Source organism: Hydra vulgaris, chromosome 10 (assembly GCF_038396675.1).
Source record: "Hydra vulgaris chromosome 10, alternate assembly HydraT2T_AEP".
Lineage (NCBI taxonomy): Eukaryota > Metazoa > Cnidaria > Hydrozoa > Anthoathecata > Hydridae > Hydra > Hydra vulgaris.
In genome coordinates, this window is record NC_088929.1 from 4320613 (window position 1) to 4333221 (window position 12609).

The 12609-nt window shown below is 27.8% G+C and overlaps 1 protein-coding gene across 4 annotated transcripts in view; it reads right to left on the reverse strand.

Annotated features, from left to right (window-relative positions):
• The window catches only part of LOC100204635 (synaptic vesicle 2-related protein), a 40379-nt gene extending 33136 nt beyond the window's left edge, over nucleotides 1-7243 (reverse strand). The window contains exon 1 of one of the 4 annotated variants that reach the window (XM_065807106.1): nucleotides 7097-7243. In XM_065807106.1, the coding sequence (XP_065663178.1) occupies nucleotides 7097-7112 (16 nt within the window). In that variant the 5' untranslated portion in view covers nucleotides 7113-7243. Of the gene's footprint in view, nucleotides 1-2087; nucleotides 2154-7096 lie in introns of those variants that run through there. The other 3 variants (XM_065807108.1, XM_065807107.1, XM_065807110.1) reach the window with 3 other exon arrangements.
• Between the last annotated feature and the right edge of the window lie 5366 nt (nucleotides 7244-12609).

A 12609-nucleotide genomic window follows, 5' to 3' on the forward strand; every position in this document is an offset into this window, starting at 1 on the left:
CTTGGTTAATAATTGAGAATTTTGACACTTGCGACTTTACTCTGCTCAATTGATAGTTATGGTTGCTATTTGACCGAAGATTGTATTTTTGTAAAAACGCCAATGTAAAAATATCAGAAAATATTTTTGGCAGCAAGTTATTCTTATATTTATACATAAATATTAATATTTGAAGCGAATTAAGTTTTGATATATTTAACACTTTCATGTATTTCATTACACGGGAAGGGTTTTCTAATCTTTTTAAATAGTTAACCGCTTTACATGCGTGGTTTTGTAGCCTCTTAATCTTATTAATTTAGTTTTGTGTGTGTTAGCCCAAACAATATTAGCGTAAGAGAGATGACAATGAACAAGACTGAAGTAAAGCATTTTGCGTGATTTATAATCAAGAAAGGCCCTAGATTTATATAATACACTTATAGCAGAAGCTATTTTTGCTTCAATAAGACTAATAAGTTTTTTCCATGATAGTTTCCCATCAAATATTACTCCCAAAAACCTTGTGTAATTTACTCGATTTATTTCATTTTTATTAATTGACTGTTTTGGCAACTTTAAAGGAAGATTAGTTGATTGTCTTATTTTATGGAAGAGAGTAAAACTTGTTTTTTCACAATTTAATGATAACTTATTAGCTATAAACCATTCGTTAAAGCTTTCCAGTTCAGTGTTCATTGTTTCGAACAATATTTTTACATCAGAATTGTTGTAGAATAAATTTGTATCGTCTGCATACATAATTGACGATATTTTATGAGAAGCTTTATTCATATCATTAAAATTTTATTAAAAATAAAATAATATAATACATATTAAAATATTAAATAAATATATAAATAATATTAAATACATATTAAAAATAATAAAGGTCCCAAGATCCATCCCTGTGGGACTCCGCAATCAATTTCAAGAGCTCCTGACTCCTCTAGGACAACAAACTGTTTTTTATTATTAAGATAACTTTTAACCAAATTGATTTTTGTATAAAAGCGTATTTAATGTCATGAAATTATAAATTCTATTAAAAGTTACCCTTTCAAATATTTTTGAAAAGACAGGGAATAGTGATATAGGGCGGTAATTGGTATCAGGAAATATACTATTATCAAATGAAAATGCTATTAAATAAAATAATGGTTTACTTATACTATCCATAACAAAGATAGCTACATTACTAGTAATGTCGTCATATCCACATGACTTGTTACGCTTTAGTTCAAATAGTGCTTTGTTAAACTCGTGTTTATTTATTTTTTCATTAGATATGCTAGTCGCGGGTTTATCTCCCAAGTATTCATCAAACAATTTAGTCGACTGAACAATATTAGATGCAAGAGAGGCGCCTACATGAACAAAATATTTGTTAAATTCTTAACATATATTTTTTTCGCTTGTTATAGTTTGTTGTTAATAATTACTTTTTTTGGTAAGCAAGAGAGTTACTTCATTCATAATAGACCAAGCTTTCTTGATATCAAACTTGTTTTTATCCAGCTGGTTAGAATAGTACTTTATTTTAGCTTTAAGTTATTTTGATAAAACTTTTTATATGATTTGTACGCATTTTCGTCAATTTCCTTTTTAGATTTTAGAAATTTTATATAAAGCTTTTGGTTTCTTTTTGATGATTTTATTAAATTATTTGTCATCCATGGGTTTTTAAGTTGTTTGTTTTTTATTTCAGTGGTTAATTTTGGGCAGACATTGTCATAAACATTTTGAAAAGTATTCAAAAATTTGTCAAACGCGCAATTGGGGTCTGCAGAGGAATAGACATCTTCCCATCGCTCTTTGTACAACTTGTTTTTAAGTTTACCTAAGCTTTTAATACAAAGATTTCTTTTAGTAACAAATACTTTTTTATTGCCGTCGTTAGATGAAACTCCGTGCGCAATGTGGTAGATAGGAAAATGATCAGAGAAATCTGAAATAAAAATGCCAGATTCGAAATGAGTATCTAAAAAATTATTAGTCAAAATATTATCAATTGCGGACGAAGTAGTTTTTGTAATACGCGTTGGCTTAAAAATGGTAGATATAATGTTAAATTCAAGTAATAAATTAAAAAAGTTTTTTGTACTTACAAACTTTTCATAACACATAGCATCTAAGTTTAAATCACCAGCGAAAAAAATATGCTTATTCTGAATGCTCATATGCGATATAATTGCTTTAAGGCTATTATGAAAGTTAATTTGCTTACCGCATGGTGGTCGATAAGCGATCGCTTATCTTATTAACCTCCTCGAGGAGATTAAAAAAGGCTTACTAGTTTTATTTAGAATTTCAATACACAAAGTTTCAATATGTTTGTTTGCTTTACAAAAAGTTTTTTTTGCTTTAAATACAAACTTGTCAAGAATATAGATTGCAACGCCGCCTCCCATGCTTCCAACACGTGGTTGATTTAAAGTTTCTGAGATACAAATAACATCAAAAAGATAGTTTATAGAGTAATAAAAATGTTTAAAAGCCTCAAAGTTTTTATTCATTGATCTTATGTATATTCTTAGGATACTAAAATCTTTATTGTGTTTTTCTCTATTAAACTCGTAAGGTTTATAGTATGAGTTGTCGAGACAACTAATATTTGTTTCAGTCAAAAAACTATATTCATTTTTGTTAGCTCTCAAAAAGTTTAAAACTGGAGACTCTAGATCGTTTAATAATTTTTAATCAAAGTCCATAAGTAATATAAAAAATAAAAACAATAAAATAATATGACAATACATTTTGACAATACAATACACTTTATGACAATACATTAGAAAATAGTAAACCATTAAAAAAAGTTTATATTTCAAAAATGTATGTATAGATAACATGATAATGGATAAATGTCTTTACAATAGGCACCATTTTTGTTGATTGGTAAACATAATCTTAATTTCGGTATTTATTACGCTTATTTTTATGCATATGCTCTTGTTTCATTGTGATTTCGATATACTATATTTTAGTATGATAGTAAAAATTGAATTATTTTGTTTAATTTTTAGTTTTATCATTTGAGATTAGAAATAATAAAAAAAAAAAGGAGGAAAAAAAAAAAGGATTTTTACCTTCCCTCTCCCCCTTGTTAACAACGTAAATAATTTCTAGGGATCCCCTCCTACACAACTACGTCAATATTTGATTACCTCCACTCCCCTTTATGTAAAGTTATATTTGGAAAAAAAACATCGATTTTTTAAAAAAATTTTTAAGTAATTAAACTTACAAAATTTAAAAATAGTGAGCATCATAACTCGCTTCCACAAACCAAGAGTAAGTGAGTTTTAAGAAGGGCAGTAAATTAGCGTAAAAGTTAGAAGTAGTTGAATTATAAAGATATCATATAGAGAGTGGATAGCGTAAAAAAAAGTGTAATATTAGGTTATCGATTAACTGAACCTTTTAACTTTGTATTTCCTTGTTTCCTTGGAATTTCCTGGGAAAAAATCATTTCTTAAATAAATAAACGCATAAGCGCCAATTGCAACTAATATTCAATAACAAAACGAAATTTGTCATTTTATTTCAAATTTGTATGCATTTGTTATTTTATTTCAAATTTGTATGTATGTACGAAATTTATATTTGTATGTGTATACAAAATATCTATGCACGTATATCGAGAAAAAATAGTTTTCCTTTAATAAGTAAACATTTTTTAAATTTATTTGGTTGGAAAGTTATTTTTTTTTCAAATTGCGAGGCAGTTTTGAGATGAGTCACTAAGCAATGGTCTTCGATTTGTGTAGATATTAGACGACAATGAAAATACTCTCTTGCTTTCTACTTAGGTTGGTTGTATGCAAGATAGGGCATTAAGCAGCTTTTTTAAATTATTTGTAATATTTTCGTATTTTTATACACTTAAATTATTTTGAGATCTTTTTCAGAATCTTTTGTTGTAACACACTTTTTAGGTTTATATGTTGCATTTATAGCTATCGCCAATTTGTCTTTAATATTTGTAACTGTTAAATAATCATTCTGAATGACATTCGCTATTGTAGAGCGTTCAAAAAATATTTTGAACGCTCTTCAATAGTGGTCAATAGTTTTCGAAAAATTGAAACATAAATATCATTAAACAGCTTTAGAGAGTTCAAGTCATTTAATGCTTTTTATACTCCCAGGAAAAAAAGTTCTATAGAATTTCTATAAACTTTTGGAGCATATGGTCTATAAAAATTCTATAGAATTCTATAAAATTTCTATAGAATGTCTAATAATTTCTATAGAAATTGCTATAAAACTTTATTTTCTATAAAATAAAAAGTAGAAAAAAAAGTTCTATAGAAATTAACAGAGATTCTATAGAAATTTTATTGAATTCTATAGAATTTCTATAGACCATATGTTCCAAAAGTTTATAGAAATTCTTTAAAACTTTTTTTCCTGAGCTGAGTCCATCACTTTAAAAATCTTTCAAACATTGTTGTTCTATATGGTCCGTCATTCTAGCAGTAAAAAAAGTTCAACTCCATGCTCAATTTTTAAAGGGTCTTGTAAAACGGAATTTTTTCTTGGCAAAAGTTTAAAAACCTTAATTATTTTTTCTAGTCATTTGTAAAGCCCCATTCAAATCATCTCTTTCACATATTTGGGATTCCAAATATTATTTGAGAATCCTACGAAAATATGGTATATGCAAAATATCTATCATAATATGCCAATCGCTACGGCATATTATGATTATTATGACATGGCAGAGAGGCGGGGGAGGAAAAATCTCCCAACCTCCCTGGCCAGTCCGAGCCTCACAATAAATGTGTAGATGTTAAACGACACGACAATGAAATATAACTTTTGTGATTTTCTTTGTGACGGTCTTTGGGCTGAATTAAATTCTATGAACTAAATTCATTTAAACTCTTCTAAAGCTTGCGGTCCAAACAACATTTCTTTCATAGTCTTACAAAAGTGTTCTTAAGAACATTCTTCGTTACTATGAATAACAATCTTCTTCATTTTCAGTAACTTATGGAGTACCTCAAGATTCTATCCTTGGTCCTGTATTATTTTCTATCTACCTTAAAATTTTTCCTGAAAATCTTATATCTTAAAGTGGCTCTATTTGCTGACAGCTCAACTTTACTCTCCTGTCTGGGCATAAAGTCTTCACTTTTTGATCCCTTAGAACAAAAAGGCGATCTTAAACCTGATTTCTCTTCTGCAGCAGCTGGTGGCTTGCAATAGCTTGTGAATTTTAACTCTAACGAAACTCAAGTATTTACTGCAAACAACTATTGCAATTTTGTCAACATTTTTATATTAGTTAATGGCAACCCTCTCACTAAGTCTACTACTTTACGTCTTCTTGGATTATCATTCACTACTGGCGTTTTTATGAAAACTATATATACAATTCGTGACAAAGTTAGTATCTGAAAAGGTGGCTTTTTTATATTTTGCTCGTCATTATCTTTCTCCTCATTTGGTTCTTCTCTACAAATCTCTTTCGTTATGTCTAACCATTTCCCTTGGTCCTTAAGTGATTAAATTCTTTGGGAATTAACTGTACTATTATGGTCGCTGCTCAAAGGTGCAATTATTTTCAATTTTATCAACCAAAACTCATTCTCATCTATTCAGCAAAGTCGCATCCTTTTACTGTATTTGTTATAAAGATACAATAAATAGATAACTCTTAAATCTTAAAAAAAATGCAGTAAAAGGATTTTCTCTTAATGCTCAAAACACTTTAATTCGTCTAGTTTAAGTTTTTACATAGTAAATTCTGAAATATGCTAAAATCACTATACCATTGCTTTAAAATTACCATATTAAGTTATTAATTTGGAATTTATGGGTATTGCTTAATATTCTGTTTTACTGCTGATAAATAACTTCAATTTACTGCTGACTCTAGCACAGCATACTTCTTATTAATAATTCTGAAATTTTTGCAACATTTTTTATTTGCCTTTTTATGAACTATGCCGAGCAAACTTTGGTCTATAAAAGACGTTTTTAATACGTCTTAAAAGGAATTAGATGTTTTTTATACGCCTAAAAATTGTCTTTTGCAGACCGAATGTTTGCTGCGATGACATAAAATGTTTATGAACTTATTTAACAATCTAATGTAAAACTTGTATACTTAAATCTTGAGAAAGTTCCCTGTAGACTTGACTTGAACTTGATTCTAATTTACATATATATCTAATAAATCTAACAATTTTTCTGAGTTTCAACAACATGTTTCGATTATACATTATTTATTTTCAAGTATAAAACTGTTAAAGATGATTATTATATAATCAAAACATGTTGTTGAAACTCAGAAAAGTTGTATAAATGTATATATAATTTTTCTATAGAACATATATATATATATATATATATATATATATATATATATCTATATATATATATATATATATATATATATATATATATATATATATATATATATATATATATATATATATATATACATATATATATATATATATATATATATATATATATATATATATATATATACGCACAAAACCACTCTGTTCCTTATTTTATTTTTGTTTTTTTATTTTAACTTTCATCTGCGCTTTGATAAATGGCGCGAATTTGATTTTTGAACTTTTAAAGTTTAACTTAAACTATTCTGTATATAATAAATACTATGTATACTAAAAAAAATGTATGTATACTAAATATAATTAACATATTAGTAATAAAAAGTACAATAATAAAAATATACTTCTAGTTAATACATTAAAATATAATAATAAAAAATGTAAATAAACTATTAATTTTAATTATTACAAACATATTATTAAAAAAACTAATTATGGTCATATAAAACAATATTAACAATAAATGAGCCGTTTATTTTGAAAGTGGCATAAGCCACTTTTTCGAAAAAAATCAAATTATTGGTAACAATGATTACAATGTAACGGTATCTCTTCATTTGTGAAATAATTCAAAGCAGTTGTGTTGAAAATTATTGAAATATTTTAAAAAAAAGTTTTGCTAATTAACGGTATAAAGGGCATATGTTAAAACACAAACCATTAAAAATCTCTGTTTAAAAACAAAGTACCGCTTTCAAAATAAACAGATCAAATAATTATCTTCAAAAATCAAAATAGGTTCATACCTAAGTGTTTATCCATTTAAAGTATACAAGATGTTTATTACTATGAAAATCAAATATATATTTGTAAGTACAACACTGTATAATTTACATATTATTTAAACTGACTTTGTTTTAAACTTAAATGTTTAATGAAGCATTCATTTAAAACACGTTTATATTTCAACCTCTCTTTCAGAATATTCTAAGGCTCCGTTTTTACTGATTTCTAAGTTTTTTAGTCGTTGTTTAAAATCTTTTATATAAAAAAAGACAACAGCTTAAGAAACTAGCGGTGTGTAAACTCCCTAGATTTGAACAATTTTGTTAAAAAAACAACAACAGTTGTTTAATAAAATTGTAGGTCAAATGGTTCTTTACCGACAACGGTAAAAAAAATAGAAATCTTTTTATAAAAAAAGATTCTTAAAAAAACATAATAAATACAAATAGAAACAAATACAATTACAGAACTTTATTAAATTTCTGTTTTGCAAATACGTCTGGTTGTAGTTAACTTAATTTTACAACAGTTTAGTTTTTTCCATCATACCTGTCCTGGGAAAAGTTAACTCAAATCCACTTTACCGGTTAAATCTTAAATAGCGAAACAAGCAACAAATAGCCATGCATAGGGAATCCAATACCGGTATACCGGCATACCGAAAATCGGGATTTCGGTCGATTTTGTTTAGTTTCGATTACCGGTATTAAAAGGCGTAAATACTGGTATTTCGGTATTTAAAACGTTGTTTTTGTATTTATTATTTTTAGCAATACTTGTATACTTCATGTACTTTTTTAAATTGATTTATAACGAAAGTTTTAATTAAAGTATTACAACATTTAAGTAGAGACGTATCGCATTGTCTTATTTCAGATTATAAAGAAAATTCGTAAACATTTGTTGCTTATTTTTAAAATATTTTTTATTCTATCATGTGTTTAAACTCTTTGTTTGAGTAAAAATCTAATATATAAAAGTAAAGTTGTCAAACTCAGATTCATAGACAGCCCTTTAATTAAACTCTTCTCATTATTACTTGACTCATTTTTAAAATCATTTAAATTCCCAGGAGGTTAATAATTACGGGTTGTTATTTTTTTTTTTTTTGAAACAATCGTAAATGCGTATACTTGAAAGCAATGCGTTAAACATTCTTTAGTTCTTGAGTTCTTGATTTTACATTTCTAGTTAACGGCGAGGATCTGAAAGTAAAAAACGAGTTCACATTTTTACAAATTACAAAATATTTATATACCTATTTCTTTTATAGTTTTTTTAAAATAATTACCAAGAACAACTTTGGTAAATTTAAAAAATTAACATTTTTAAGTTTAAATTTATTTCATTTAAATATTAAATGTTTATATCAGTCACATTTGACTGATATAAACATTTAATTGATATGATAGAAACATTGTGGGAATAAAATGTGACACATATTTACAAATTGAAATAATATTTTAATTTAGCCGATGGAGAATGAAATTAAAAAGTTTATTGAACATTCAAATGACGGAGATAAATATTCTGTTTGGTTTTTCTTTCTCAAAGATGAAAAAGGGCATAGTGCAGGGAGAGTGCAAAGTGTAGAAGAAGTGAGCAAAATTATAAAAACAGCAGGTGGCTCAACAAGTGGCCTTCATACACATTTAAAAACAAATATTATAAAAATGAGATGCTATTGAACCTCAAGGTGAATCTAGTTCAATATCTGATACGCCTCCTCCAAAAATTACTAATATTTTAAAAAAACCTACAGAAGACTCACTAGCAGCAATCTTATCTAGAATGACAGCACTTGATGGGCTTCCATTTAGAATTTTCATAACATCTGATGATCTTCGAAAATCATTAAAGGCATTAAATTTAAGTGATAAACTTCCAAAATCCGCCACAACTATACAAAAAATTGTCAATAGTTAAAGCGAAACTATTCCACAGTTAGTAATTAAAGAAATATCAGAGTATAAATTAAATGGAAAAGGTTTCAGTATTACCTTTAATGAGTGAACTTCCTTTAGGAACCGGCGATACATAAACGTAAATCTTCACTAGGAGTCAAAGTTTTGGATTTTAGGACTTCTTCGAATTAATGGAGGTTTACCTGCATGCGTCTTACTTTTAAGTGAAAAATTGAATAAATATGGTTTGTCATTAGAAAAGAATATTGTTTATTTAACAAATGATGGTGCAGCAGTTATGCAAAAAGTAGGCAAATTAATACCGGTTGCTCAGCAGTTGTGTTTGGCCCATGCAATTCAACTTGCAGTTGTAGATGTTCTATATAAAAAAGAAACAACCGAAGAAAGAATCTTTTACCCGAATGAATCAATAGACTTTGACTCATATTCAGATGCCGAAGAGCACAAAAACTATGGTGTCTTTGAAAATATTTCAAATACATACGAAGAAGGATAAGTGATGGATTACGATATACAAGAACAAGATGCAGAAATAACACATAGTCAAACTGGTTCCCTTATACAAAAAGTAAGGAAAATTGTGCAAATATTCAAACGTTCACCATTAAAAGATGAGGTACTACGGAATTATGTAAAGCTCGAATTCCGTAAAGAATACTTCTTAATTGCAGATTCCAAAACTTGATGGAATAGCCTATTAGCAATGCTCGAACGTTTTTACAAATTAAAGTTATGCATTCAAAAATCAGATATAGATTTAAAACTTAATATAAACTTTACAGAAACTAATTTTGAAACAGTTTTAGCTACTATCTCAGCACTTTTGCTGGTAAAATTAGCCGTTGAGTCACTTTGTTGCAAGGATGCTAACTTAATTTCTGCGGATGCAGCATTGACATTTATGTTTGACAGGCTATGTGAAATTAAGTCACCATTGAGCATAGAATTTAAAAGTGCTTTAAAACAACGTATTATTGCTAGAAAAACGCAGTTGTCCGATTTAATTTCTTATCTGCATAAAGGTCTTGAAGATGACATTAGAAACTCAAACTTAATAAGTTTTAATTTTCCACGTGCATCAAAAGCGAGAAATCTCAATTCACCTTGGGGCATTGTAAATCAGAAGGGACTTTGGAATCAAAGCACTGCTGTTGAAGAACGAGCCCGGGAAATTCTTCACTTTAAGTTTAGCGAAGTTGAGATTGACGAAGGAAAAAATTCTGAGAAATCAATGAAAGAAGACATGTACAAGGCCATTTGTAAACAAATAAACTTTAAGGTTGTCGGGAAACAACCACAACACGCTGGTGATATAATCAAGTGTCTAAAAAAGAAATGAGTCTCTCCGAAGATGAAGATGTGCAAGAAAAATATCTTTAACAAGTTCATGATCTTCTTTTAACAATTCAACCAACTAGCGTTGAATCCAAAAGAGCATTTTCTGCAGCCGGTTTTATTTTAAACAAGTTGCGGTGCAGAATGGACGACAAAACTCTAGATGCTCTTTGTTTTTTAAGAGGTTACTTTCATTGAATAAAAGATAAAGGTTCTACCAAATAGATCAATATATTTGCATTCTTTTCAAGTTTTTTTGATTCTTAAACTTATTTACTTTGCTTTAAAAATTTAAAATATTTAATACCGGTTTTAATACTGTTATTCCTGTATTATATTTTTATAATACCGAAATACCGGTATTGATTTTTTGACCGGTATTAGATACTCTAGACATGCATAATTTTTTTTAAAAATTGAAAGAGTCCAACCTTTTTTCTTACTGTTGGAAATCTCTGAAATTTTTATTTTCGAGAGCAGAAGCTTCTGCTCTCGAAAAAAAAGACATCGAAGCATGTAAAAATGAGAAAGTTTCAGTCTTTTTTTTACTTTCCAATTTTGAAAAGTAAGTAAAAGACTGGGACACACATATGTGCCCAAGAACACTAACAGATGTAAATAACTGTGCAAAACGCCTGATGATTGCTTTATCCTTTTATAACTACTTTGACGGTGACCGTCGTCCGTCCGTCCTCCGTCTAACCGCGGGTCGTAATAAATATGGACGTTGTAAAAAATGACATAAAAAAATGACATCATTTTTCTGGGGTTTTTTATAAAATTTTAATTAGGTAATCTGAGTGTTGTTAATCTGGGTAGTTAATACGGGTTGTTTTAGAAGGTTCAATCTTGATGTAGTATAAAGAATGTTATTGACCATTCTGACACATATAAGATGATTTTCATTATAAATAAGTGTCAGAAGTGGGCCATTCTGACACTCATTTGAACTTTTTTTTTAGTTTTTAAAAAAAAAATTAAAAAATTAAAAAAAATAAGTTAAAATATGGAAACAAAAAAACAACTGTTCCAATAACTACAATTAACGCAGTGGTTGGCGCTTGCCTTAGAAGCTAGAGATCCTTCTTTTAACTCCACCTCTGGGTAGGTTTTATACCGTAAAACCGTAAACCGTTTGGTGCTCCAAGAAAACCGAAAGGATTTCTTGGAGCATCTAAAATAAATTAGTAAGCAGAAGAAAAAAAATTAGAAAAACAATTCCAGCAGCAGTAGCGAAGCCAATAGTACAAGAACCGAATAATCTGAACCTACTAAAAATAAGAGGAACCTAAACTTGTTTTTGTAAATAGTTTTACATAAAAAAACCTTTATTTTTTTAAAATGTGTTTTTAATTTATTGTTTAAAAAATATATATATTAAAAAAAAATTGTGTATTAAAAAAAAAGAAGAAAAGAAGAAAGCATTATAAAAGAAAGTGATTGATTAGAAAAAAATAGAGGCTCTGGTTTTTCCGAAATTATGAAAAAGTAAAAAGTATATCTTGGTCTATACCGATATAAAAAAGAAATGAAATTTTAATATATGTGTTTCCCAAACATTAGATCTTTATCAATCGTTGAAAGTTTTACCTTATCGGATGCAAAAACCCTAAATATTACCTATTTTTAGCGGAAGATTTTTTTTAAAGCCAATTAAAAGAAATTTGAACTTATCTTGATTAGCAATCATAGAAGCCAATTGATGGTATTTTTTTTTTGCAAACGAAAAATAATCTTCTCAAAGCACAAGGATAATGAGTGTTATCATCTGCAAAATTACAAAGTTCCGTATCTTTAACGAATAAAAATAAATCATTATCTACCAAGTTTGAGGCAGAAGACCCTATTCATACCTTTTGTTTACAACCACAAAGATAAGATAGCTGGAGAGATTAGGACTTTCTTTAGAAAAATCATAGACATCTAATTTAATAAAAGAAAGAATCTAAGAGTCTCTTATTGCAAAATGACCTTGATTTAAAATATCTCTTTTAAAATAAATAATATAAATTATCTAAAAAATAGTTATTGACACTACTTTTCTTTTGTTGCTGTTTTATTTATATTTAACTTTTGTTAATTTTTGATATATTGCATTATATTTCAACACTTATATTTATATTGTAACTAACGTGTAAAATGCTTATTATGTACTTTGCTACTTTTCTTTTTTTATATATAAGCTGACGATTTTTTTTCAATGTAAATGGGGCTCGATGATAAGACAGTTTATGTCTTCTGCTTGCTCCAGCTCACTGGAGCAAGCAGAAGAC